Genomic DNA, 24,808 nt, shown 5'->3' on the forward strand with positions numbered 1-24,808 from the left:
TCTCCAAGATATGCCCAGGCCTCTCCCCAGTACACCCAGGGCTCTTCCCAGTACACCCAGGGCTCCGCCCAGTACACCCAGGGCTGTTCCCAGTACACCCAGCACTCTCCCCAGTACACCCAGTGCTCTCCCCAGTACACCCAGGCTTCTCCCCAGTTCTCCCAGTGCTCTCCCCAGTACACCCAGGGCTCTCCCCAGTACTCCCAGTGCTCTCCAATATATGCCCAGGGCTCTCCCCAGTACACCCAGCACTCTCCCCAGTCCACCCAGTGCTCTCCCCAGTACACCCAGGGCTTGCACGGGGTCGGGGTCGGAGTCGGGGTCGGGTTTGGGTTCGGGGTCAGGTTTGGGGTCGGGGTCGGGTTTGGGGTCGGGGTCTCCCCGCGGTGCCGCCGCGTTTGCCGCGCTCCTGCCCGGCGGGCGCCGTGCCCGGGCACCCGTTGTCCCCGCAGGGCCCCAGAACAAAGCCCCGGGGACGCGGTGGCCCCGGTGGCCCCAGGAGCGTGGCCACCCCAACGTCGGGGGGTGGGGGGCATGGGCTACGTGCAGCCATGGGTTTTGGGGCGGAAATCGGGGATTTGGAGCCAAGGCGCAGCGTCGCAGCGTCCCAGCCCCCCCCCCGGAGGGGAAATCCCCAAATTCCCCCAATTTTTCCTCTTTTTCCTCATTCTCCTCCCGCGGGACTGGTGCAGCCGCATTCCTCCTCCCCACCCTGCCTCAGTTTCCCTGACCCCGCAGCCACCTCCCGGGGTTTTCCCCGCGGCCGCTTCCCCTTCCCGGTGCCACCCGGCGCCACCCGGTGCCACCCAGCACCCAAGGGTGGGGGGACGGGGACCCAAAAACCACCTCGCCCCGACCCAGGTGGGACTCGAACCCACAGTCCCCAGCTCCGGAGGCTGATGCCTTGTCCATTAGGCCACTGGGCCCCCATGGGTGCGGCGGTGCCACCATGGCACCCATGGGTGCCCCCGGTGCCCCCGGCGCCCTTTGGCTTCGGGGGAGAGTCCATGGCCACGGGGCACGCGTGTGCGCGCACGCCCCGCGCACGTGGACGGGGGGTGGCGTCCAAAATCCTCGGGTACCGGAGGGGACGGGAAGGGACGAGGGGACCCCGGCACCCCATAGAGGGGACACCCCCATTGGGGGGACACCCCCATAGAGGGGGACACCCCCGGAGAGGGGACACCCCCATAGAGGGGACACCCCGGAGAGGGGACATCCCATAGAGGGGACACCCCCGGGGAGGGGACACCCCAGTGAGGGGACACCCCGGTGAGGGGACACCCCCGGGGAGGGGACACCCCAGTGAGGGGACACCCTGGAGAGGGGACACCCCGGGGAGGGGACACCCCGGGGAGGGGACACCCCATTAAGGGGACACCCCCAGGGAGGGGACACCCCGGTGAGGGGACACCCCGAGGAGGGGACACCCTGGAGAGGGGACACCCCGGTGAGGGGACACCCCATAGAGGGGACACCCCGGAGAGGGGACATCCCATAGAGGGGACACCCCCGGGGAGGGGACACCCCAGTGAGGGGACACCCCGAGGAGGGGACACCCCCAGGGAGGGGACACCCCGGAGAGGGGACACCCCCATAGAGGGGACACCCCCGGGGAGGGTACACCCCGGTGGGGGGACACCCCCGGGGAGGGGACACCCCCATAGAGGGGACACCCCGGAGAGGGGACACCCCCGGGGAGGGGACACCCCAGTGAGGGGACATCCCGGAGAGGGGACACCCTGGAAAGGGGAAACCCCATTGAGGGGACATCCCGGAGAGGGGACACTCCGGTGAGGGGACACCCCTGGAGAGGGGACACCCCGGGGAGGGGACACCCCATAGAGGGGACACCCCGGAGAGGGGACACCCCGGAGAGGGGACACCCTGGAGAGGGGACACCCCATTGAGGGGATACCCCGGAGAGGGGACACCCTGGAGAGGGGACACCCCTGGAGAGGGGACACCTCGGGGAGGGGACACCGGCACCTTTGGGACGCGCCGTGGCTGGGTTTGGATGTGCCATGAGCGGGGTCCCCGTGGCACCAAACCACACCGGCCCCCCCGTGCGGTGCCACCCTCTACGTGGGTGCCCGTCCCCGCGGCCACCCGAGGTTGGCGGCCACCTTTTGGCCCCGTAGGGCACATCCGGGGAACGTCCCCGCAGGGCACAACCGGGAAATGTCCCCGCGGGGCCGGCCGGGCCGGCTCGGCCACCCTGAGTCACCGGGCCCCCCGCTGTCACCACGGGCGCTGGCGTCACCCCGGTGGCACGGGGCTGAGTCACTTCCTACAGCAACGGGGCCGGGAACGGGGACGGGAACGGGGCCACCCCGTTGGGACACCCCGCTGGGGACGTGCCACCACCACCACCACCCCCCTTGCACCCTCCTGCCCCCTCCCCGTGCCGAGGACAGCGCGCTCCTGCAGGTGACCGCGGGCGCCCTGGGGGCACGGGGAGGAGGGGCCGGGCACCCATGGGTGCCCCCGGCACGTGCGGGTAGAGCCGGCACCGAGGCGCGACGCCGGCGCTCAGCCACGACGCCGGCCCCCGTGCCGTATCCCCAACGCCACGGGGGCCACCGGGCACCCCCGGGGGCACGCGGGGCACCCACGGGTGGGATGGACGCGGGTAGCGGGGGGGGTGCGCAGCGCCCTGGCACCCATGGGGGAGGCCGGGGCGGCCGGGAGCGAGGTGGGGGCACAGGCCTGGGTGCGGGCGCGGGCGCCTGAGGAATGGTTAACCCGGGGCAATCTCTGGCCGAGCCAATCACCGCCAAGGCCCCGGCAGCTTTTACAGCCCCGGCGTTTCAGCGGCGTTTCGGCGGCCCGGCGGCACCGCAGCCCACCGGCAACTCCCGCTTGCCCCCAGGGTCCCGCCATGGCCACGGCGTTGAGGCCGCCGCCAGCGGTGCTCCCACTGCTGGCCCTGCTGGCTCTACCGGTGCCGCCCGCTTGGGGGGCTTCCACCGGGACCCCCCCGGGCGGCGGCGAGGCGCTGGAGGCCCTGGGGGCTCTGCTGTCGTCGGGCACCGGGTCCCTGCCCCGCGGAGCCGTGGAGTCCCTCGTGGGCACCGCCGTGGCTCGTGCGCACTGCGGTGCCGGGCCGTGCGGAAAGGTAAGCGCCGCGCCGCCGGGCCGTGTGGAAAGGTGGGGAGGGTGCCACGGGTCAAATTCCGGCACGGCACGGCACGGCACGGCACGGCACCACACGGCACCACACGGCACCACACGGCACCACACGGCACGGCACGGCACGGCACGGCACGGGGGGGGTGGCGGCGTGGCGCCCTGCAGCACCCGCCCGTGGGGCTCGGCACCCAAAGGCTCCAGCCGGCCGCCCCGTGGCCACCCCACGCCGAACCCCGTCCCCATGTGCGCCCCGTTGTGGGTGCCACGGGGTATCGGGGTGCTGTGGGTGCAGGGGGTCCCGCTGCCCGCACCCTGGGGTGCGTGGAGGGGGGGGGGGGTGCAGCCGTGCCACGCGGTGCCGTGCCCTGTGCAGCGTGTGCACCGCGGTGCCGGGTGCCGCCGGCACACCCCACGGCCAAAGCCGCGTGTGGGGCACGTGGGGGTGCAGCGTGCGAAGCCCCACGCGCCCCACAAACCCCCCCACGCACCCCCCACGCGCCCCACAAACCCCCCCACGCACCCCCCACGCGCCCCACAAACCCCCCCACGCACCCCCCACGGTCACCCCACACCTTCCAGGCTCTGCGCCGTGGGGCTCTGGGTGCCCAGTGGGTCCCCTGTGGGGCTGGGGGGCTGGGGGGCTTCTGGGGGGGGCGAGGACCCCTGGGGGTGCAGGGCCAGCCACACAGCCCTGTCCCCATGTCCCCCTGTCCCCATCCCCCTGTCCCCATGGCCCCATGTCTGTGTCCCCATATCCACACAGCCCTGTCCCCCACATCCCCATGTCCCAGTCCCCACGACCCTGTCCCCATGTCCCCATGTCCCCCTGTCCCCACATCCCCTTCCCCTGTCCCCCTGTCCCCACATCCCCATGTCCCCCTGACCCCACGACCCTGTCCCCCTTTCCCCATGTCCCCCTGATGCCACAGCCCTTTCCTCTGTCCCCATGTCCCCCTGTCCCCCTGTCCCCATATCCCTTTCCCTGTCCCCATGTCCCCCTGTCCCAATGTCCCCATGTCCCCACAGCCCTGTCCCCATGTCCCCCTGTCCCCATATCCTTTTCCCATGTCCCCATGTCCCCATGTCCCCTTCCCCTGTCCCCATGTCCCCCTGTCCCCATGTCCCCATGTCCCCTTCCCCTGTCCCCATGTCCCCCAGTCCCCACAGCCTTGTCCCCATGTGCCCACAGCCCTTTCCCCCTGTCCCTATATCCCTACCCCAACCTCCACCCCATGCCCCCACCTCCCCGTCCCCTTCATCCCCATGCCCTGACGCGTCCCCATCCCCTCGTGTCCCCCCCCCGTCCCCCCCAGTGCATTTCGGCCGCCGACGTTTTGGGGCTGCTGGGCAAGGCGGGCGCGGGGGCGCGGCTGGAGGCGGCCGAGCTGCCCTGGCTGGGGGCCGCGGTGCTGCTCACCCTGCTCGACCCCGACGCCGCCTGCGCCGCCGCCACCGCCGGCACCTGGGCCGCCCGCGCCCGCGCCCTGCACGACGCCTTCACCAACGGCACCCGTGATGGCACCCATGGCACCGACGGCACCTATGGCACCCATGGTGGCACCTATGGCACCGATGGTGGCACCTATGGCACCCATGATGGCACCAATGGCACTGGTGATGGCACCGATGGCACCTATGGCACCCATGGCACCGGTGGCACCAATGGCACCGATGGCACCCATGGCACCGATGGCACCCATGGCACCCATGGCACCGGTGGCACCGGGGGACCCAGCCTGCAGGAGGTGGCGGCGCTGCTGGAAGCGGTGCGGCCGCACTACCGCAGCGCCGGCACGCAGCAGGTGAGGCGGTGGGGACGGGGGGCACGGGGGTGGGGATGTAGGGTTGGGGCTGGGGACGGGGACATGGGTTTAGGGACATGGGCAGAGGGTTGGGGACATGGGCAGGGGGCTGGGGACACAGGGCTGGGGATATGGGCATGGGGCTGGGGACATGGGGACAGGGCTGGGGATATGGGGCTGGGGACACAGGCATGGGGACATGGGCATGGGGCTGGGGACATGGGGACACAGGCATTGGGCTGAGGACATGGACGTGGGGTTGGGGACATGGGAAGGGGGTTGGGGACAGGGACATGGGGCTGGGGACAGGGGCATGGGGTTGGGGACACGGGCAGAAGGTTGGAGACATAAACCCGGACGAGGGGACACAAACACGGATATGGGGCCATAAACATGGATATGGGGACATGAACATGGATACGGGGCCATAAACACGGATATGGGGACACAAACATGGGTATGGGGCCATAAACATGGATATGGGACCATAAATATGGATATGGGGACACAAACACGGATGTGGGGACACAAACACGGATATGGGGACACAAACATGGATATGGGGACACAAACATGGATATGGGGCCATAAATATGGACATGGGGCCATAAACATGGATACGGGGCCATAAACATGGATATGGGACCATAAACATGGATATGGGGACACAAACATGGACATGGGGACACAAACACGGATATGGGGCCATAAACATGGACATGGGGCCATAAATATGGACATGGGGACACAAACATGGATACGGGGCCATAAACACAGATACGGGGCCATAAACATGGATATGGGGACATGAACATGGATACAGGGACACAAACACGGATATGGGGCCATAAATATGGACATGGGGCCATAAATATGGACGTGGGGCCATAAACATGGATATGGGAACACAAACACGGATATGGGGCCACGGGGCTGTGGCCACGGCCACGGGTCTGGGGCCAGGGCACATGGGGCCAGTGGCTGGGGGGCACGGCCCCGGGTTCAAGCAGGGGCGCTCGCGGCGCTGACGCCGGTGCCGGTGCCCCCCAGCCCTGCCTGGACGCGGCGACGGCGGTGGCCGAGAGCGCGGCGGCGGTGCCGGGGGTGCCGGGGGTGGGCGCGGGGGCGCGGGTGCTGGTGGTCCTGGGCACCCAACTCCTGCGGGGCCGCTGCCTGCGAGCGACCCCCCCCCTGCCCGACCCCGAATTCTTCCTCGACTTCATCCTCAACCGCTTCGGGAACGGATCCCAAAGCCTGACGCTGGAGGGTGAGGGGGGAAATGGGGGGGATGGGGGGGATATGGGGGGGTTTGGGGGGGTATGGGGGGGGAAAATGGGGGGTTATGGGGGGATATGGGGGGGTTATGGAGGGGTTATAGGGGGTTATTGGGGGGATATGGGGGGATGGGAGTGTTATGGGGGGATATGGGGAGGATATGGGGGGTTGTGGGGGGATATGGGGGGGTTATGGGGGGGTATGAGGGGAAATGGGGGGTTATAGGGGGGTTATGGGGGAGATAAGGGGGGTTATAGGGGGGTTATGGGGGGCTATGAGGGGGTTATGGGGGGGATATGGGGGGGTTTGGGGGGTTATGGGGGGTTATGGGAGGGTTATGGGGGGGTGTGGGGGTTGTGGGGGGATATGGGGGGGATATGGGGGGGTATGGGGGGTTATGGGGGATATGGGGGGATATGGGGGGTTATGGGGGGATATGGGGGGGGTTGGGGGGGTTATGGGGGATATGGGGGGTTATGGGGGGGATATGGGGGGTTATGGGAGGGTTATGGGGGGTTATGGGGGGGATATGGGGGGGTATGGGGGATATGGGGGGGTTGTGGGGGGATATGGGGGGTTTTGGGGGGTATTGGGGGGGTTATGGGGGGATATGGGGGGATTTGGGGGGTTATGGGGGGATATGGGGGGTTATGGGAGGGTTATGGGGGGGTGTGGGGGGATATGGGGGGTTATGGGGGGATATGGAGACAGGAGCTATGGGGCAGGGCTTTGTGGGGCCTGTGCTGATATGGGGCAGGAGCTATGGGGCAGGGCTTTCTGGGGCTGGTACCGCTGTGGGGCAGGAGCTATGGGGCAGGGCTTTGTGGGTCTGATGCCGATGTGGGGCAGGAGCTATGGGGCAGGGCTTTGTGGGTCTGATGCCGATGTGGGGCAGGAGCTATGGGGCAGGGCTTTGTGGGTCTGATGCCGATGTGGGGCAGGAGCTATGGGGCAGGGCTTTGTGGGTCTGATGCCGATGTGAGACAGGAGCTATGGGGCAGGGAGATGTGGGGCAGGAGCTATGGGGCAGGACTATATGGGGCTGGTACCCATGTAGGGCAGGAGCTATGGGGCAGGGCTTTGTGGGGCTGGTGCCGCTATGGGGCAGGAGCTATGGGGCCAGCTGTGACCGTGGGGCAGGGCTGACGGCGCTGATGGAGGAGCTGGGGCTGGGCCCCCACGACCACGACCACGACCACGACCACGAGCACGGCGCCCGCAGCGCCAACGGGACCCAGCAGTGGGACGGGGTGAGCGGGGGCACCCAAGGGTGCCGGGGGGGTGGGTGGGGGGGGGTGGGAGAGGGGGTCCCATGGGTGCCCCCCGTTAATCACCGCCCCCCCCCCCCCCAAGGTGTGTTTTCAGCCCCCAGCAGCTGCTGCAGGCCCACGGGCTGGGGGCCGCGGGGGTCTCGCGCCAGGAGCTGCGGGAGCTGAGCCCGGCGCTGCTGCAGCAGGTCCTGAGCGGGGCCTGCGGGGCCGAGAGCGGGGAGACCCCCAGCGAGGGGGGGCTGAGCGTGGCCGAGAGTGAGTGGGGGGGGTGGGGGGGGGATGGGATTATGGATGGGATGGGATTGGGATTGGGATTGGGATTGGGATTGGGGTTGGATGGGATTGGGATTGGGGATGGGATGGGGATGGGATGGGATGAGGATGGGATGGGATGGGATGGGATGGGATTGGGATTGGGATCAGAAATGGGAACGTGATGGGGATGGGATGGGGATTGGCATGGGGAGGGGATGGGATTAGGGATGGGATTAGGGATGGGGATGGGATTGGGATTGGATTTGGGATTGGATTAGGGATGGGGATGGGATTGGGATGGGGATTGGGAATGGGATAGAGATGGGATGGAATGGGGATGGGATGGGATTGGATTGGGTTTGGATGGGATTGGGATTGGGGATGGGATGGGATTGGGGATTGGATGGGATTGGGATTGGGATTGGGATTGGGATTGGGATTGGGATTGGGAATGGGGATGGGATGGGAATAGGGATGGGATTAGGGATAGGATTAGGGATGGAATGGGATTAGGGATGGGGATGAGATGGGATTAGGAACTAGGGATGGGATTAGGGATGGGGATGGGATTGGGATTGGGATTGGGATTGGGATTGGAAATGGGATGGGGATGGGGATGGGGATTGGGATTAGGATGGGATTGGGATGGGATTAGGGATGGGATTAGGGATGGGATGGGATGGAACGGAATGGGATGGGATGGGGATGGGGATGGGATGAGATTAGCGATGGGATTAGCGATGGGATTAACAACAAAACAGCAACCAGCACAGCCCAGCCCAGCTCCCCGCAGCCCCTCAGCCCGTTCCACCCCCCGGTGGGTGCCGCGCCGGGCGCTGAGCTGGGTGCTGGGGGGGGGATTTGGGGGGGTCCCGCAGGGTACCTGTACGGCTCGCTGGCCACGCTGGTGATCTGCCTGGGCTCGCTGGTGGGGGCGGCCGTGCTGCTGTGCAGCCGCTGCCCCCGGGCGCACCGCTACGCCCTGCAGCTGCTGCTGGCGCTGGCCGTGGGGCACGCTGACCGGCGACGCGCTGCTGCACCTCCTGCCCCAGGTGAGCCGGGCGCTTGCACACGCGTGTGAGCACGCGTGCGTGGCCGTGAGGTTGCCTGTGGGTGCGTGCACCCCCTCCCTCGGTGCCACGGCGACGTGCCGTGCGCATGGCACAGCCGTGCGCGCGCTGGCACCCGCGTGTGCGCGCGGTGGCACGTGCCAAAATGCCCCCCCTGCCTGTTTGCACGGCCATTTGCACCACGGCCATGCGTGTGCGTGCACACTCATGACCCACTGAGCCCCCCCAGGTGTGCACAGATGTGTGCACGGCCACTTGCACGCGCGCCCCTCCGCGTGCGCACGCGGTGCCGCGCACCGGCACGAGCGGAGCCCTGGGTGCGCGCACACACACGTGTCCTTGCACACGCGTGTGCACATGGCAGCACGTGCCAAAATGCCCCCCCCCGCCTTTTTGCACGTGCATTTGCACCACGGCCACGCGTGTGCGCACACTTGTGCACACTCATGACCCGCTGAGCCCCCCCCCAAGGCGTGCACGGCCACTTGGCACCCGCGCCCCTCCGCGTGCGCACACGGTGCCCTGGATGCGCGCACTCACACGTGTCCTTGCACACGCGTGTGCACGGGGCCCTGACGGTGCCCCCCCCACCCCCCCCCCAAGTTTTTGCAGCTGCACTCGCACGAGGCCGGGGGCCACGCGCACGCGGGGGGGGCCGAGGTGACGTGGCAGCTGGTGGCGGTGCTGGGGGGCTGTACGGCTTCTTCCTGCTCGAGTCCTGCTCGGCCTCCTGGCGCCCGGGGGGCACGAGGTGAGGGGGGGGGGGTGGGGGGGTGGGTGGTGGGGCAATGGGGGGGGGGTGAGGGGGGTGGGTGGGGGGGTGGGGGGCTGGCTGGGGGTACCTGGGGTACTTGGGGGGCAGCTGGGGGGCAAAGGGACTTTTGGGGGTACCTGGGGGTACCTGGGGGGTTTGGGGGGGTTGGGGGGCACCTGGGGGGCACCTGGGGGGTGGGGGGCACCTTGGGGGCACCTGGGGGGCACCTGGGGGTTTTGGAGGGGCTGGGGGGGGTAGATGGGGGGCACAGGGACTTGGGGGCAGCTGGGGGCTGGGGGGCATCTTAGGGGCACCTGGGGGGCTTGGGGGGCAGCTGGGGGCTTGGGGGTGCCTGGGGGTACCTGGGGGGTTTGGAGGGGCTGGGGGGCATTTTAGGGGCACCTGGGGGGTTTGGAGGGGGTGGGGGGCACCTGGGGGTACCTGGGGGGAACTGGGGGCACTTGGGGGGCACCTGGGGGCTGGGGGGCACCTTGGGGTACCTGGGGGGCACCTGGGGAGTGGGGGGCACCTGGGGGTACCTGGGGGTGACTGGGGGGCAACTGGGGGCACTTGGGGGGCAGCTGGGGGATGGGGGGCGGCTGGGGGCACCTGGGGGGCAGCTGGGGGCTGGGGGGCACAGGGATGTGGGAGGTTTGGGGCATCTGGGGGGGGTTGGAGGGGTTGGGGGGCACCTGGGGGGCACCTGGGGGGTGGGGGGCACAGGGAGAGGCTGGGGGGCACCTGGGGGGCACCTGGGGGTCCCGGGAGGGGCCGTGGGGCAGCACTGACGTTTGGGGGGGGTCCAGGAGGGGTCTCACAGCGACCCCCCGGGGGGGCTGCAGCTCTACGCCGGGGAGCAGCGCCGCAAGCAGCTGGAGGGGACCTCGTGCAGCGAGCTGGTGAGGGGGGGGAGGCATGGGGGGGGGTCGTGGGGGGGGGCTGGGGGTCGCGACGCCCACCCTGTGCCCCCCCCCAAGGTGGAGGAACCCCCCCTGAGCCAGAGCGAGCAGGAGCTGAGGAAGCAAGGTGGGTGAGCGGGGACCCCCCCTGGGACACCCCCCCCCCAAAAAAGCCCCCCCCCCCCCCCGGACCCCAGCACCCCTTGAGGACCCCCCCAGGGCCTGAGGACCCCCCCATGCCCCCCACACACCCCAAGGATCCCCCCCCCCAAAAGGACCCCCCGCTGCCCCCCCCACACACCCAGGACCCCCCCATGGCCCCCCAGGAGCCATAAATAAGACCCTCAGCGACCCCCCCACTATCAGGGACGCCCCCCCCACTTCAGGGACCCCCCCCCCACTATCAGGGACCCCCCTCACTATCAGGGACCCCCCCCCACTATCAGGGACCCCCCCACACTTTGAGGGCCCCCCCCCCACACCATCAGAGACCCCCCCCCCCATCCCCCCACGGTGCCCCCCCCCCACCCAGAGCCCATCCCCCCCCCTCCCAGGCCCCCACCCCACCACGAGGACCCCCCCCAAACACCTCGTGTCCCCCCTTAACCCCTAGGAATACCCCCCGGGGACCCCCCCCCAATTATTTCAAGCCCCCCCCCCACCCCAAATTGGCCCCCCCCCCCGGCACCAAAAGCAGCCGACCCAGGTGGGACTCGAACCCACAATCCCCAGCTCCGGAGGCTGATGCCTTGTCCATTAGGCCACTGGGCCGGTGGGCGCCTGCAGCCGCTAGGGCCCTACCCAGGGGCTGGGGGGGGGGTTAGGGAGGGGTGGGGGGCACCCTTGGGTGCTGGGGGGACGCCCATGGGTGCTGGGGGGGGTTAGGGTGGGGTGGGGGTACCCGTGGGTGATGGGGAGGGGCAGGGTGGGTGGGGGAACCCAGGGGTTCGGGGAGGGTCAGGGTGGGTGGGGGCACCCATGGGTGCTGGGGAGGGGCAGGGTGGGGTGGGGGCACCCTTGGGTGCTGGGGGGACACCCATGGGTGATGGGGAGGTCAGGGTTGGAGGGGAGCACCCATGGGTTCTGGGGGGGGGCCACCCATAGGTGCTCAGTGGGGTCAGGGTTGGAGGGGGCACCCATGGGTGCTGGGGGGTGTCAGGGTGGGTGGGGGAACCCAGGGGTTGAGGGGGGACAGGGAGGGGTGGGGGCCACCCTTGGGTGCTGGGGGGACACCCATGGGTGATGGGGGGAGATTAGGGTGGGGTGGGGGTACCCGTGGGTGATGGGGAGGGGCAGGGTGGGTGGGGGAACCCAGGGGTTGAGGGGGGTCAGGGTGGGTGGGGGGCACCCTTGGGTGCTGGGGGGACACCCATGGGTGCTGGGGAGGGGCAGGGTTGGAGGGGAGCACCCATGGGTGCTGGGGGGTCAGGGTGGGTGGGGGCTACCCGTGGGTTCTGGGAGGACACCCATGGGTGCTGGGGGGTCAGGGAGGGGTGGGGGGAACCCATGGGTGCTGGGGGGCAACCTTGGGTTCTGAGGGGGGTCTGGAGGGGGTCTGGGGGGTACCCGTGGGTGATGGGGAGGGGCAGGGTGGGGTGGGGGGCACCCTTGGGTGCTGTGGGCGTCAGGATGGGTGGTGGCTACCCGTGGGTTCTGGGGGGCCACCCATGGGTGCTGGGGGTTCAGGGTGGAGTGGGGGCACCCATGGGTTCTGTGGGGCCACCCATGGGTGCTGGAAGGGTTAGGGTGGAGTGGAGGCACCCTTGGGTGCTGAGTGGGGTCAGGATGGGTGGTAGCTACCCTTGGGTGCTGGGGGGCCACCCATGGGTGCTGGGGGAGGTCAGGGTTGGAGGGGGCCACCCATGGGTGCTGGGGGCATCAAGGTGGGGTGGGGGCACCCTTGGGTGCTGGGGAGCCACCCATGGGTGCTGGTGGGTCAGGATGGACAGTGGCTACCCGTGGGTTCTAGGGGGCCACCCATGGGTGCTGTGTGTGTTAAAGTGAAGTGGGGGCACCCTTGGGTGCTGAGGGCCCACCCATGGGTGCTGGAGGAGGTCAGGGTTGGAGGGGGCCACCCATGGGTGCTGGGGGTTCAGGGTGGAGTGGGGGCACCCTTGGGTGCTGAGGGCCCACCCATGGGTGCTGGGGGTTCAGGGTGGAGTGGGGGGCACCCTTGGGTGCTGGGGGGCCACCCATGGGTGCTGGGGGTTCAGGGTGGAGTGGGGGCACCCTTGGGTGCTGAGGGCCCACCCATGGGTGCTGGGGGAGGTCAGGGTTGGAGGGGGCCACCCACGGGTGCTGGAGGCTCAGGGTGGGGTGGGGGCACCCTTGGGTGCTGAGGGCCCACCCATGGGTGCCGCGCAGATCTGCGGGCGCTGCCGTGCATGGTGACGCTGGGGGACGCGCTGCACAACCTGGCGGACGGGCTGGCCCTGGGCGCCGCCTTCGGCACCTCCTGGAGAACCGGGCTGGGAACCGCCATCGCCGTCCTGTGCCACGAGCTGCCCCACGAGCTGGGTAGGGGGCACGCGGGGGGGCATGGGGGGGGGGGCACATGGGGGGGGGTACTTGGGGGGGGGGCACTTGGGGGGGGGGTACTTGGGTGGGGGTACTTGGGGTGGGGGTACTTGGGGGGGGGTACTTGGGGTGGGGGTGTTTGGGGTGGGGGGTACTTGGGGGGGGGTACTTGGGGTGGGGTACTTGGGTGGGGGTGTTTGGGGGGGATATTTGGGGGAGGTGTTTGGGGTGGGGGGCGTTTGGGGTGAGGGCATTTGGGGTGGGGGTGTTTGGGGTGGGGGCACTTGGGGTGGGGGTACTTGGGAATATTTGGGGTGGGGGGCACTTGGGGTGAGGGTACTGAGGGTGGGGGCACTTGGGTTGGGGGGCACTTGGGGTGGGGGCGTTTGGGGGGGCTATTTGGGGTGGAGGGTGTTTGGGGTGGGGGCATTTGGGGTAGGGGTACTTGGGGTGAGGGCACTTGGGGGGTATTTAGGGTGGGGGCATGTGGGGGGGATATTTGGGGTGGGGGGCATTTAGGGTGAGGGTGTTTGGGGTGGGGGGCACTTGGGGTGGGGGCACTTGGAGTGGGGGCATTTGGGGTGGGGGTGTTTGGGGTGGGGGCATTTGGGGTGGTGGCTATTTAGGGTTGGGGGAATGTGGGGGGCGTTTGTGGTGGGGGGTGTTTGGGGTGGGGGTACCTGGGGTGGGGGCATTTGGGGGGGTATTTGGGGTGGGGGCACTTGGGGTGGGGTGCAGGGGGCATGGGGTGCAATGGGGAATGGGGGTGTAGGGGTGTGGGTGCTGAGGGGTGGGGGAGTGGGGGCTGGTGTGGGGTGGGTGAGGGGTGGGGGGTGACGTGGGGTGGTGATGTGGGGCAGTGTGGGGCAATGTGGGGTGCTGTGGGGCACTGATGTGGGTCAATGTGGGACAATGTGGAGGGCAGTGTGGGGTGATGTGGGGAGATGTGGGTCAATGTGGGGTGCTGTAGGTCAATGTGGGGTGATGTGGGGTGATGTGGGGTACTGATGTGGGTCAATGTGGAGGGCATTGTGGAATGATGTGGGGTGATGTGGGTCAGTGTGGGGCAATGTGGCTCAATGTGGGTCAGTGTGGGTTGCCATGGGGCGCTGATGTGGGGCGATGTGGGTCAATGTGGGTCAGTGTGGGGCACTGATTTGGGACACTGTGGGTCAGTGTGGGGCGATATGGCTCAATGTGGCTCAATGTGGGTCAATGTGGGTCAATGTGGGTCAGTGTGGGTCAATGTGGGTCAATGTGGGGCGATATGGGGCAATGTGGGGTGATGTGGGGTACTGATGTGGGTCAATGTGGAGGGCATTGTGGGGTGATATGGGTCAATGTGGGTCAATGTGGCTCAATGTGGGGCCCTGATTTGGGACACCATGGGTCAATGTGGGGCGATATGGGTCAGTGTGGCTCAATGTGGGTCACCGTGGGTCACCGAGGGGTCGCCGAGGGGTCGCTGACCCCGGGTGCCCTCCCCGCAGGCGACTTCGCGGCGCTGCTGCACGCGGGGCTGAGCGTGCGCCGGGCGCTGGTGCTGAACGCGCTGAGCGCGCTGCCCGCCTTCCTGGGGCTCTACCTCGCCCTCGGCCTCGCCACCGGCGCCGCCTTCCAGGGCTGGATCTTCACCGTCGCCACCGGCTTCTTCCTCTACGTCGCCCTCTGCGACATGGTACGGGGCGTGTGTCACGCGTGTGTCACGCGTGTGTGTGTCACGCGTGTGTGTGTGTCATGTGCTGGGTGTGTTCCACGCATGTGCCACGCACCACGTGTGTGCCATGCACTATGTGCCACGCACTGTGCGTGTGTCGTGTGTGTGCTGCGTGCCGTGTGCCCATGCGTCATGCGTGTGCTATGTGTCATGTGTGTGCCATGCACCATGTGCTAGATGCCGTGTGTGTGTCGCGTGCCGTGTGACATGCACCGTGTGTGTGCCATGCACCATGCGTGTGCCATGCAGCATGTGCCACGCACTGTGCGTGTGTCGTGTGTGTGCTGCGTGCCGTGTGCCCATGCGTCATGCGTGTGCCATGTGTCATGTGTGTGCCATGCACCATGTGCTAGATGCCGTGTGTGTGTCGCGTGCCGTGTGCCATGCACCGTGTGTGCCATGCACCACGTGTGTGCCAAGCACTGTGTGCTGTGTGCCATGCACCATGCGTGTGCCATGCACCGTGTGCCATGTGCTGTGCGTGTGCTGCATGTCGTGTGCCATGCACCACGTGTGTGCCAAGCAATGTGTGCCACGTGCATGCCATGCACCATGTGCCATGTGTCATGTGTGTGCCGTGTGCTGAGTTCCATGCATCATGCACATGCCATGCGTGTGCCATGCACCTAGTGCATGCTGTGTGCCGTGTGCCATGCACCGTGTGCTGTGTCCCACGTGCCGTGTGTGTTCCGTGCATGTGCCATGCACTGTGTGCCATGTGCCATACATATGCTGCATGCCATGCGTGTGCTGCATGCCATGTGCCATGCACTGTGTGCCATGCACCATCTGTGTGCTGTGCAGTGTGCCATGCACCATGCGTGTGCCATGTGTGTGCCATGCACCGTGTGCCACTTGCCATGCGTGTGCTGTGTTCCATGTACCATGTGCGTGCCATGTGCCATGCGTGTGCCATGCACCTATTGCGTGTTGTGTGCCATGCACCGTGTGCCGTGTCCCATGTGCCGAGCGTGTTCCGTGTGTGTGCCATGCACCGTGTGCCATGCATGTGCTGCGTGTCATGTATGTGCCATGCACCGCATGCGATACATGTGCCACGTGCTGAGTTCCATGCACCATACGTGTGCCACGTGCCATGCGTGTGCTGCATGCCGTGCGCCACGCACCCTGTGCGTTCCAAGTGCCGTGTGTGCGCCACGCACTGTGCGCCACGCGCCGTGTGTGTGTCCCACGCGTGTGCCACACATGGAACATGTCCCCCCCCGTGTCCCCCCCCTCCAGCTGCCGGCGATGCTGCGCGTGCGGGACCCGCAGCCGTGGCTGCTGTTTGCGCTGCACAACGTGGGGCTGCTGGGGGGCTGGGGGCTGCTGCTGCTGCTGGCGATCTACGAGGACAGCATCGCGCTCTGAGCGCCCCACGGACACACGGACGGACCCACGGACACGGACACGGACCCACGGACACAGACACGGACCCACAGACACAGACACGGACCCACGGACACGGACACGGACACGGACACACAGACATGGACACGGACCCACGGACACGGACCCACGGACACGCAGACGGACCCACGGACACGGACACATGGACATGGACACGGACCCACGGACACGGACACGGACCCACGGACACGGACACACGGACACAGACCCACGGACACCGACCCACGGACACGGACACGGACCCATAGAACATGGACACGGACCCACGGACACGGACCCATAGACCCGGACCCACGGACACAGACCCACGGACACAGACCCACGGACATGGACAAGGACCCACGGACACGGACCCATGGACACAGACACGGACCCACGGACATGGACACGGACCCACGGACACTGACCCACGGACACCGACCCACGGACACGGACCCACGGACACCGACCCACGGACCCACGGACACGGACCCACGGACACGCGGACATGCGGATACCTGGATGCGCCCCCCCCCCTTCCCCGTGTGCTGCCCCCCCGGGGCGGGTGAAGGGCGCCCCAAATAAAGCTGCAGACGGACGGCGCCGGCACCTCCGTGGGGCTGGGGGGTGGGGAGATCTGTGGGGTGGGGGAGTGCTATGGGGCACAGGAGTGCTATAGGGTACAGGGGTGCTATGGGGCATGGGGTGCTGTGGGGCACAAGGGTGCTGTGGGGTGGAGGAGCTCCATGGGGCAGAGGAGTGCTATGGGGCACAAGAGCCCTATGGGGCACAGGGGTGCTATGGGGCCGAGGACCTCTATGGGGTAGAGGAACTCTGTGGGGCACAAGAGATCTATGGGGCAGAGGAGTGCTATGGGGCATGGGGTGCTATGGGGCAGAGGAGCTCCATGGGGCAGAGGAGCTCTATGGGGCAGAGGAGCTCTATGGGGCACAGGGGTGCTATAGGGCACAGGGTGCTATGGGGTGGAGGAGCTCCATGGGGCAGAGGAGTGCTATGGGGCACAGGAACACTATGGGGCACAAGAGCCCTATGGGGCACGGGGTGCTATGGGGCAGAGGAGCCCTGTGGGGCAGGGGAGCTCTATGGGGCACAGGGGTGCTATAGGGCACAAGAGCCCTATGGGGCACGGGGTGCTATGGGGCAGAGGAGCTCTATGGGGCAGGGGAGCTCTATGGGGCACAGAGGTGCTATGGGGCACAGCAGCTCTATAGGGCACAGCCCCCTGGATGTGGGGCGCTATGGGGCGCAGCCGTGTTTGGGGTGGGGGCGTTGCGCCCGGGGGCTGCCCCGCTATGGGGCACGGGGACCCCATAGGGTGCCCCATAGGGTGCTCCTGGGGGGTGGTGGGGCCCATATGGGCTGTAGGGGACCTGTCACCTGACCCCTACAGATGATGCAGCCCCCATAGGCACAGACCCTATAGGACGCATGACCCTATAGATGCAGGTCCCTAGAGGTGCAGACCCCATAGACGATGCAAACCCTATAGGTGCAGACCCTATAGATTATGCAAACCCTATAGGTGCAGACCCTATAGATGTTGCAGCCCCTATAGATGATGCAGACCCTAAAGGATGCATGACCCTATAGGATACAGCCCCTATAGGATGCATGACCTTATAGATGCAGGTCCCTAGGGGTGCAGACCCCACAGATGATGCAGACCCCATAGATGCAGACCCCATAGATGATGCAGCCCCTATAGGCACAGACCCTATAGGACTCTTGACCCTATAGGATGCAGCCCCTATAGGATGCATGACCCTCTAGATGCATGACCCTATAGGACACATGACCCTATAGGACGCATGACCCTATAGATGCAGCCCCTGTAGTTGCAGCCCCTATAACTCAGGGCCCTATAGATGATGCAGACCCTATAGGATGCATGACCCTATAGATGCAGGTCCCTATAGATACAGACCCTATAATCCAGGACCCTATAGATGCAGACCCCATAGATGATGCAGCCCCTATAGGTGCAGCCCCTACAGGATGCATGACCCTATAGATGCAGGTCCCTAAAGGCGCAGACCCCACAGATGATGCAAACCCTATAGATGTAGACCCTATAGGATGCATGACCCCATAGATGATGCAGACCCTATAGATTCAGCCCCTATAGGATGCATGACCCTATAGATGCAGACCCCATAGATGTAGGCCCCATAGACGTAGGCCCTATAGGATGCATGACCCTATAGGATGCAGACACCATAGATGATTCAGCCCCTATAGATTCAGCCCCTATAGGATGCAGCCCCTATAGGATGCATGACCCTATAGATGCAGCCCCTGTAGGTGCAGCCCCTATAATCCAGGGCCCTATAGATGATGCAGACCCTATAGGATGCATGACCCTATAGATGCAGGTCCCTAAAGGCGCAGACCTCACAGATGATGCAAACCCTATAGATGCAGCCCCTATAGGATGCATGACCCTATAGATGATGCAGACCCTATAGGCACGGACCCTATAGGATGCAGCCCCTACAGATGCAGCCCCTGTAGGTGCAGCCCCTATAACCCAGGGCCCTACAGATGATGCAGCCCCCATAGGATGCAGCCCCTATAGGTGCAGCCCCCATAGGATGCAGCCCCTATAGGCTCCGCCGGAGGACCGACGTCTCTATGGTGGCGGCCAGAGCGGCCGCTCTACCCCTCCCCCTCCAGGCCCGCCCGCCCCGCCCACTTCCGGCCTCTCGCTGGTCGGCTTCCGGCCCGCGCGTGGGAGCGCGGCGGTGAGCGGGGGGGGGGCGCTGGGGGGGGCCCCAAAATTTGGGAAGGGGGGCGGGGGGGGGTCGAGGGTCCCCAAAATTTGGGGAGGGGGCAGTGGGGGGGGGTCAGGGAGCCGGGGGGGCCCGAAATTTGGGGGGAGTGGGGCACCGGGGGGGGGTTAAGGAGCTGGGGGGACCCAAATTTGGGGGGGCGGGGGCGTGGGGGGGGCTCTGGGGGCCCCAAAATTTTTTGGGGGGGGTTGGGGGGGGGCTGAGGAGCCCCAAAATTTTAGGGGGGGGGCAGATGTGGGTGTTGGGGGGGATTAAGGGGATGTAGGAGCCCAAAATTTGGGGGGGGGGCGTGGGGGGGGGCTCTGCAGAGCTGTGGGACCCCAAAATTTGGGGGGGGGGTTGGGGGGGGCTCTGAGGAGCCCCAAAATTTTTTTGGGGGGGGGCAGATGTGTGATGGGGGAGGGGTTAAGGAGCTGTGGGACCCCAAAATTCGGGGGGGGGGGGGCTTGGGGGGGGGTCTGAGGAGCCCAAAATTTGTCTGGGGGGGGGATGCTGGGGGGGGGGGTGGCTGTGAGGAGCCGTGGGACCCCCAAAATTTGGGGGGGGGTGGTTAAGGAGTTATGGGAACCCTAAATTTAGGGGGAGGGGGACACAGGGGGAGGGTTAATGAGCCGAGGGACCCCAAAAATTGAGGGGGGGGCCACACATGGGGAGGGGGGGCTCTGCAGACCACAGGACCCCAAAATTTATGGGACCGGGACCTTGACCCAACCGGGAATTTTTTTGGGGGGAGATGTCCCAAAACTCCAAAATTTTGGGGACTGGGAATTTTTTGGGGGGCAGCTTTCCCAAAATTTTGGGGACCTCTCCCCCCGGCGCTCCCCGATTCCCCCCCATCCCCCAAAATTTACGGGGGCGGGACCTTAACCCAACCGGGAATATTTTTGGGGGGGAGATATCCCAAAACTCCAAAATTTTGGGGACCTCTCCCGCAGGTCCTCCCCGATTTCCCCCCCTCCCTCCCCAAAATTTACGGGACCGGGACCCAACCGGGAATATTTTTTGGGTGGAGATGTCCCAAAATTCCAAAATTTTGGGGACTGGGAATTTTTTGGGGGGGAGCTTTCCCAAAATTTTGGGGACCTCTCCCCCCGGCGCTCCCCGATTCCCCCCCACCCCCCAAAATTTACGGGGGCGGGACCTTAACCCAACCGGGAATATTTTTGGGGGGGAGATATCCCAAAACTCCAAAATTTTGGGGACCTCTCCCGCAGGTCCTCCCCGATTTCCCCCCCTCCCTCCCCAAAATTTACGGGACCGGGACCTTGACCCAACCGGGAATATTTTTTGGGTGGAGATGTCCCAAAATTCCAAAATTTTGGGGACTGGGAATTTTTGGGGGGCAGCTTTCCCAAAATTTTGGGGACCTCTCCCCCCAGCGCTCCCTGATTCCCCCCCCCCCTCCCCAAAATTTACGGGACCGGGACCTTGACCCAACCGGGATTTTTTTTGGGGGGAGATGTCCCGAAATTTTGGGGACCTCTCCCCCCAGCGCTCCCCAATTCCCCCCCCCCTAAAATTTGTGGGACCGGGACCTTAACCCAACCGGGAATTTTTTTGGGGGGGAGATATCCCAAAACTCCAAAATTTTGGGGACCTCTCCCCCCAGCGCTCCCCGATTTCCCCTCCCTCTCCCCAGGCTGGTTTTTGGGGGCGGGGGGGGGGTCTCGGCGGCCATGTACGCGGTGTACAAGCAAGCCCACCCCCCCACGGGGCTGGAGTTCTCCATGTACTGCAACTTCTTCTCCAACGCCGAGCGCAACCTGGTGGTGGCCGGCACCTCCCAGCTCTACGTCTACCGGCTCAACCACGACGCCGAGGTCAGCCCCCAAAACACCCCTTTTCACCCCAAAAAGGGACAGTTCGGGGGCGGGCGGGGTCGCCCCGTTGGGTTTTTGGGGGTGTTTGCGGTGGTTGACGGTCGCGTTGTTCTTGCAGAGCGGGGTGAAAGGAGACAGGAACGCGGGTAGGTGGAGGGGGCGCCCAGCACCTTGAGGTCCCTGGGGGAGGGGGGAGGGGGTGGTATCCATGGGGGGGGTGGGGAGGGTGGGGGGTGTTGGGGTGGTGGTGGGTTTGGGGTGTGAAGGTGTTGGGGGGCGATGGTGTCGGGGTGTTGGGGGTCTTGGAGGTTGGTTGTCTTGGAGGTTGGTGGTCTTGGTGGTGGTTTTGGGGTGTTGGTGGTGTTGGGGTGATGGTGTTGGGGTGTTGGTTGTGTTGGAGGTTGGTGGTCTTGGGGTGTTGGTGTTGGGGTGTGGTGGTGGTGGGGTGTGAAGGTCTTGGGGTGTTGGTGGTTTTGGGGTGTGGTGGTGTTGGGGGTCTTAAAGGTTGGTTGTCTTAGAGGTTGGTGGTCTTCTTGATGGTCTTGGGGTGTTGGTGGTGTTGGGGTGTTGGTGGACTCGGGGTGTGATGGTGTTGGAGTGTTGGTTGTCTTGGAGGTTGGTGGTCTTGGGGTGTAATGGTGTTGTCTTGGAAGGGTTGATGGTTTTGGGGCATGGTGGTGTCGGGGTGTGATGGTGTCGGGGTGTGATGGTGTTGGGGTGTTGGTCATCTTGGGGTGTGATGTCGGGAGGTTGGTGATCTTGGGGTGTTGGTGGTGTTGAGGTGTGATGGTCTTGGGGTGTGAAGGTGTTGGTGGTCTTGGGGTGTGAAGGTGTTGGGGTGTGGTGGTGTCAGGATGTTGATGGTCTTAAAGGTTGGTTGTCTTAGAGGTTGGTGGTCTTGGTGGTGGTGTTGGGGTGTTGGTCGTCTTGGGGTGTTGGTGTTGGGGTTGTGATGGTGTTGGGGTGTGAAGGTCTTGGGGTGTTGGTGGTCTTGCGATGTGAAGGTCTTGGGGCATGATGGTGTTGGGGTGTTGGTGGTCTTGGAGGCTGATCGTCTTAGAGGTTGGTGGTCTTGGTGATGGTCTTGGGGTGTTGCTGTTGGGGTGTTGGTGGTCTTAGGGTGTGAAGGTCTTGGGGCGTGATGGTGTTGGGATGTCGGTGGTCTTAAAGGTTGGTGGTCTTAAAAGTTGGTGGTCTTGGAAGGGTTGATGGTCTTAGGGTGTTGGTGGTCTTGGGGTGTTGGTGGTCTTGGGGTGTGATGGTCTTGGGGTGTTGGTGTTCCTGGGGTGTGATGTTGTCAGGGGGTCGCTGGTCTTGGGGTGTTGGGGTGTTGGGGTTATTGAGATGCGATGGTCTTGGGGTGTTGGTGGTCTCGGGGTGTTGGTGGTCTTGGATGGGCGGGCTGGAGGGGTGCTGGTGTTCAAGAGGGGTTGGTGGTCTGGGGGTGTCGGTGGTCTCTTGGGGTGTTGGTTTTGGGGGGGGGTTGTGTTTTTGGGGTGCTGGTGTCCTCGGGGGTGTCGATGCTCACGGGACGTTGACGGCCACGGGACGCCGACCTTCTCCTTGGACCAACTTTGTGCCAAAACACGAGGGGTGGGCGAGGCTGGGGGGGGGTGGGGGTGGTGACACCGTGTCCTGTGTGTCCCCCCCCACCCCGTGTCCTCGCCCTCCCCCCCTCCCCGCAGAAGGGAAGGGCCACAAGGAGAAGCTGGAGCTGGTGGCCTCCTTCTCCTTCTTCGGCAACGTCATGTCCATGGCCAGCGTGCAGCTGGCGGGGGCCAAGCGGGACGCGCTGCTGCTCAGCTTCAAGGACGCCAAGGTAGGGACGGGTCCTGGGGGTGGGGGGCACCCAGGGGTGCCCCCAGCCCCGCCGTGACGCCCCCACCGCAGCTCTCGGTGGTGGAGTACGACCCCGGCACGCACGACCTGAAGACGCTCTCGCTGCACTACTTCGAGGAGCCGGAGCTGCGGGTAGGCGTGGGGGCTGCAGGCAGGTGCTGCCCCCCAAAAAACACAGCTGGGGGGGTTGGGGGGTTGTCCGGTGACCCCCCCTTCTCCAACCCTAAAGCTGGTTGCCCGCAGGACGGCTTCGTGCAGAACGTGCACATCCCCAAGGTGCGCGTGGACCCCGACGGGCGCTGCGCCGTCATGCTGATCTACGGCACGCGGCTGGTGGTGCTGCCCTTCCGCCGCGACTCGCTGGCTGACGAGCACGAGGGGCTGGTGGGAGAGGGGTGAGTGGGGGCCGGGGGCTCGCCGCAGCGGCCTGCGGCCAACGCGCGGGTCAGCGTGTGGCTCAGCATGGCCGACACGGTCAACGTGTGAGTCAATGTGGCCAAGATGTGGCTCAACGTGGTCAACGTGTGGCTCAGCATGGCCAACATGGCCGGTTATTGGCTCAACGTGGTCAACGTGTGGCTCAGCATGGCCAACATGGCCAACGTGTGAGTCAATGTGGCCAAGATGTGGCTCAGCATGGTCAATGTGTGGCTTAGTATGGCCAATATGGCCACCGTGTGGCTCAACATGGTCAACATCTGGCTCAGTATGGCCAACACAGCCAACGTGTGGCTCAGCATGGCCAACATGGCCAGCTATTGGCTCAAGGTGGTCAACACGTGGGTCAGCGTGGCCAACACAGCCATCCTGTGGCTCAACACAGTCAACGTTTGGCTCAGTATGGCCAACATGGCCAGCTATTGGCTCAACAAGGCCAGCATGTGGCTCAACATGGTCAACATCTGGCTCAGTGTGGCCAACATGGCCATCGTGTGGCTCAACGTGGCCAACATCTGGCTCAGCATGGCCAACACAGTCAACGTGTGGCTTAGCACAGCCAACTTGTGGTTCAGAATGGCCATCATGTGGCTCAACAGGGCCAAGATGACCAACGTATGGCTCAACACGGTCAACGTGTGGCTCATTGTGGTTCAACATGGCCAACGTGTGGCTCAACACAGCCAACGTTTGGCTCAATATGGCCAACATGGCCAACGTGTGAGTCAATATGGCCAACATGTGGCTCAGCATGGCCAACATGGCCCACTATTGGCTCAACGTGGTCAACGTGTGGCTCAACATGGTCAACACGTGGCTCAGCGTGGCCAACATGGCCAACGTGTGAGTCAATGTGGCCAAGATGTGGCTCAGTATGGCCAAGATGGCCATCGTGTGGCTCAACGTGGCCAACATCTGGCTCAGCATGGCCAACACAACCAACGTGTGCCTCAACACGGTCAACGTTTGGCTCGATATGGCCAACATGGCCAACGTAATGAGTCAATATGGCCAAGATGTGGCTCAACACGGTCAACATCTGGCTCAGTGTGGCCAACATGGCCATCGTGTGGCTCAACGTGGCCAACATATGGCTCAGCATGGCCAACACAGTCAACGTGTGGCTCAGCGTGGCCAACACAGCCAACGTGTGGCTCAACACGGTCAACGTGTGGCTCGTTGTGGCCCAACACGGCCAACACGTGGCTCAATATAGCCAACGTATGGCTCAGTATGGCCACCGTGGCCAACTGGGGGGCCAAGGACGGGCTGGGGGGGGCTGGGGAGATCGTGTCCATATTGGGGCTGGATGTGGGGGTCTCCGAGGCCCCCTCCCACCCAGATCCCACCGTGACCTTGGTCCCCCCCGTCCCGTTTTGCAGGCAGAAGTCGAGCTTCCTGCCCAGCTACATCATCGACGTGCGGGAGCTGGACGAGAAGCTGCTCAACATCATCGACATGCAGTTCCTCTGCGGCTACTACGAGCCCACCCTCCTCATCCTCTTCGAGCCCAACCAGACCTGGCCGGGGTAAGGGGGACGTTAGGGGACGACGTGACGCCGAGGGCGCGGCGTCCCCGACGGCAGGAGGTGACGCCGTGCCCCGCAGGCGCGTGGCGGTGCGGCAGGACACGTGCAGCATCGTGGCCATCTCGCTGAACATCATGCAGAAGGTGCACCCGGTCATCTGGTCCCTCAGCAACCTGCCCTTCGACTGCACGCAGGCGCTGGCCGTCCCCAAGCCCATCGGTGAGGCCGGGGGGATGGTTCTAGAAGGTTTTTTTGGGGAGGGGGACGCCGCTGATGCCCGCTCGCCCCCGT

The 24,808-nt window shown here is 65.5% G+C and overlaps 3 protein-coding genes across 4 annotated transcripts in view; all 3 read left to right on the plus strand.

Annotated features, from left to right (window-relative positions):
* Positions 1-2,262: 2,262 nt before the first annotated feature.
* On the plus strand, positions 2,263-10,555 carry LOC309891155 (zinc transporter ZIP4-like; the record flags this gene model as incomplete). Its single annotated transcript, XM_082785539.1, has 9 exons — positions 2,263-2,430; positions 2,873-3,118; positions 4,446-4,934; positions 5,985-6,201; positions 7,350-7,479; positions 7,563-7,735; positions 8,614-8,787; positions 9,409-9,556; positions 10,537-10,555. The coding sequence occupies exons 2-9, from the start codon at positions 2,882-2,884 to the stop codon at positions 10,553-10,555; spliced, it is 1,587 nt and encodes a 528-aa protein (XP_082641665.1). The 5' UTR covers positions 2,263-2,430; positions 2,873-2,881.
* Positions 9,508-16,195, plus strand: LOC309891153 (zinc transporter ZIP4-like). Its single transcript, XM_082785536.1, has 6 exons — positions 9,508-9,556; positions 10,366-10,458; positions 10,537-10,585; positions 12,823-12,975; positions 14,466-14,653; positions 15,935-16,195. The coding sequence occupies exons 4-6, from the start codon at positions 12,843-12,845 to the stop codon at positions 16,061-16,063; spliced, it is 450 nt and encodes a 149-aa protein (XP_082641662.1). The 5' UTR covers positions 9,508-9,556; positions 10,366-10,458; positions 10,537-10,585; positions 12,823-12,842; the 3' UTR covers positions 16,064-16,195.
* A 2,631-nt stretch (positions 16,196-18,826) lies between these two features.
* Positions 18,827-24,808, plus strand: part of CPSF1 (cleavage and polyadenylation specific factor 1) — a 40,112-nt gene continuing 34,130 nt past the window's right edge. The window contains exons 1-8 of one of the 2 annotated variants that reach the window (XM_082785537.1): positions 18,827-18,843; positions 20,531-20,711; positions 20,830-20,857; positions 22,397-22,530; positions 22,602-22,682; positions 22,794-22,945; positions 24,371-24,517; positions 24,597-24,736. In XM_082785537.1, coding sequence (XP_082641663.1) covers positions 20,568-20,711; positions 20,830-20,857; positions 22,397-22,530; positions 22,602-22,682; positions 22,794-22,945; positions 24,371-24,517; positions 24,597-24,736 — 826 coding nt within the window. In that variant the 5' untranslated portion in view covers positions 18,827-18,843; positions 20,531-20,567. Of the gene's footprint in view, positions 18,844-20,443; positions 20,712-20,829; positions 20,858-22,396; positions 22,531-22,601; positions 22,683-22,793; positions 22,946-24,370; positions 24,518-24,596; positions 24,737-24,808 lie in introns of those variants that run through there. The other variant, XM_082785538.1, reaches the window with a different exon arrangement.

The sequence above is a fragment of the Aythya marila genome (assembly GCF_965140915.1).
Source record: "Aythya marila genome assembly, contig: HAP1_HAP1_SCAFFOLD_483, whole genome shotgun sequence".
Classification (NCBI taxonomy): Eukaryota; Metazoa; Chordata; class Aves; order Anseriformes; family Anatidae; genus Aythya; species Aythya marila.

What these genes read in the sequence shown, in the direction of transcription:
- LOC309891153 (XM_082785536.1), top strand. Translation starts at nt 12,843, where the DNA reads ATGGTGACGCTGGGGGACGCGCTGCACAACCTGGCGGACGGGCTGGCC. An exon ending in CGAGCTGCCCCACGAGCTGG is followed by an intron (nt 12,976 to 14,465) that starts GTAGGGGGCACG and finishes CCCTCCCCGCAG; the next exon opens with GCGACTTCGCGGCGCTGCTG. An exon ending in ACGTCGCCCTCTGCGACATG is followed by an intron (nt 14,654 to 15,934) that starts GTACGGGGCGTG and finishes CCCCCCCTCCAG; the next exon opens with CTGCCGGCGATGCTGCGCGT.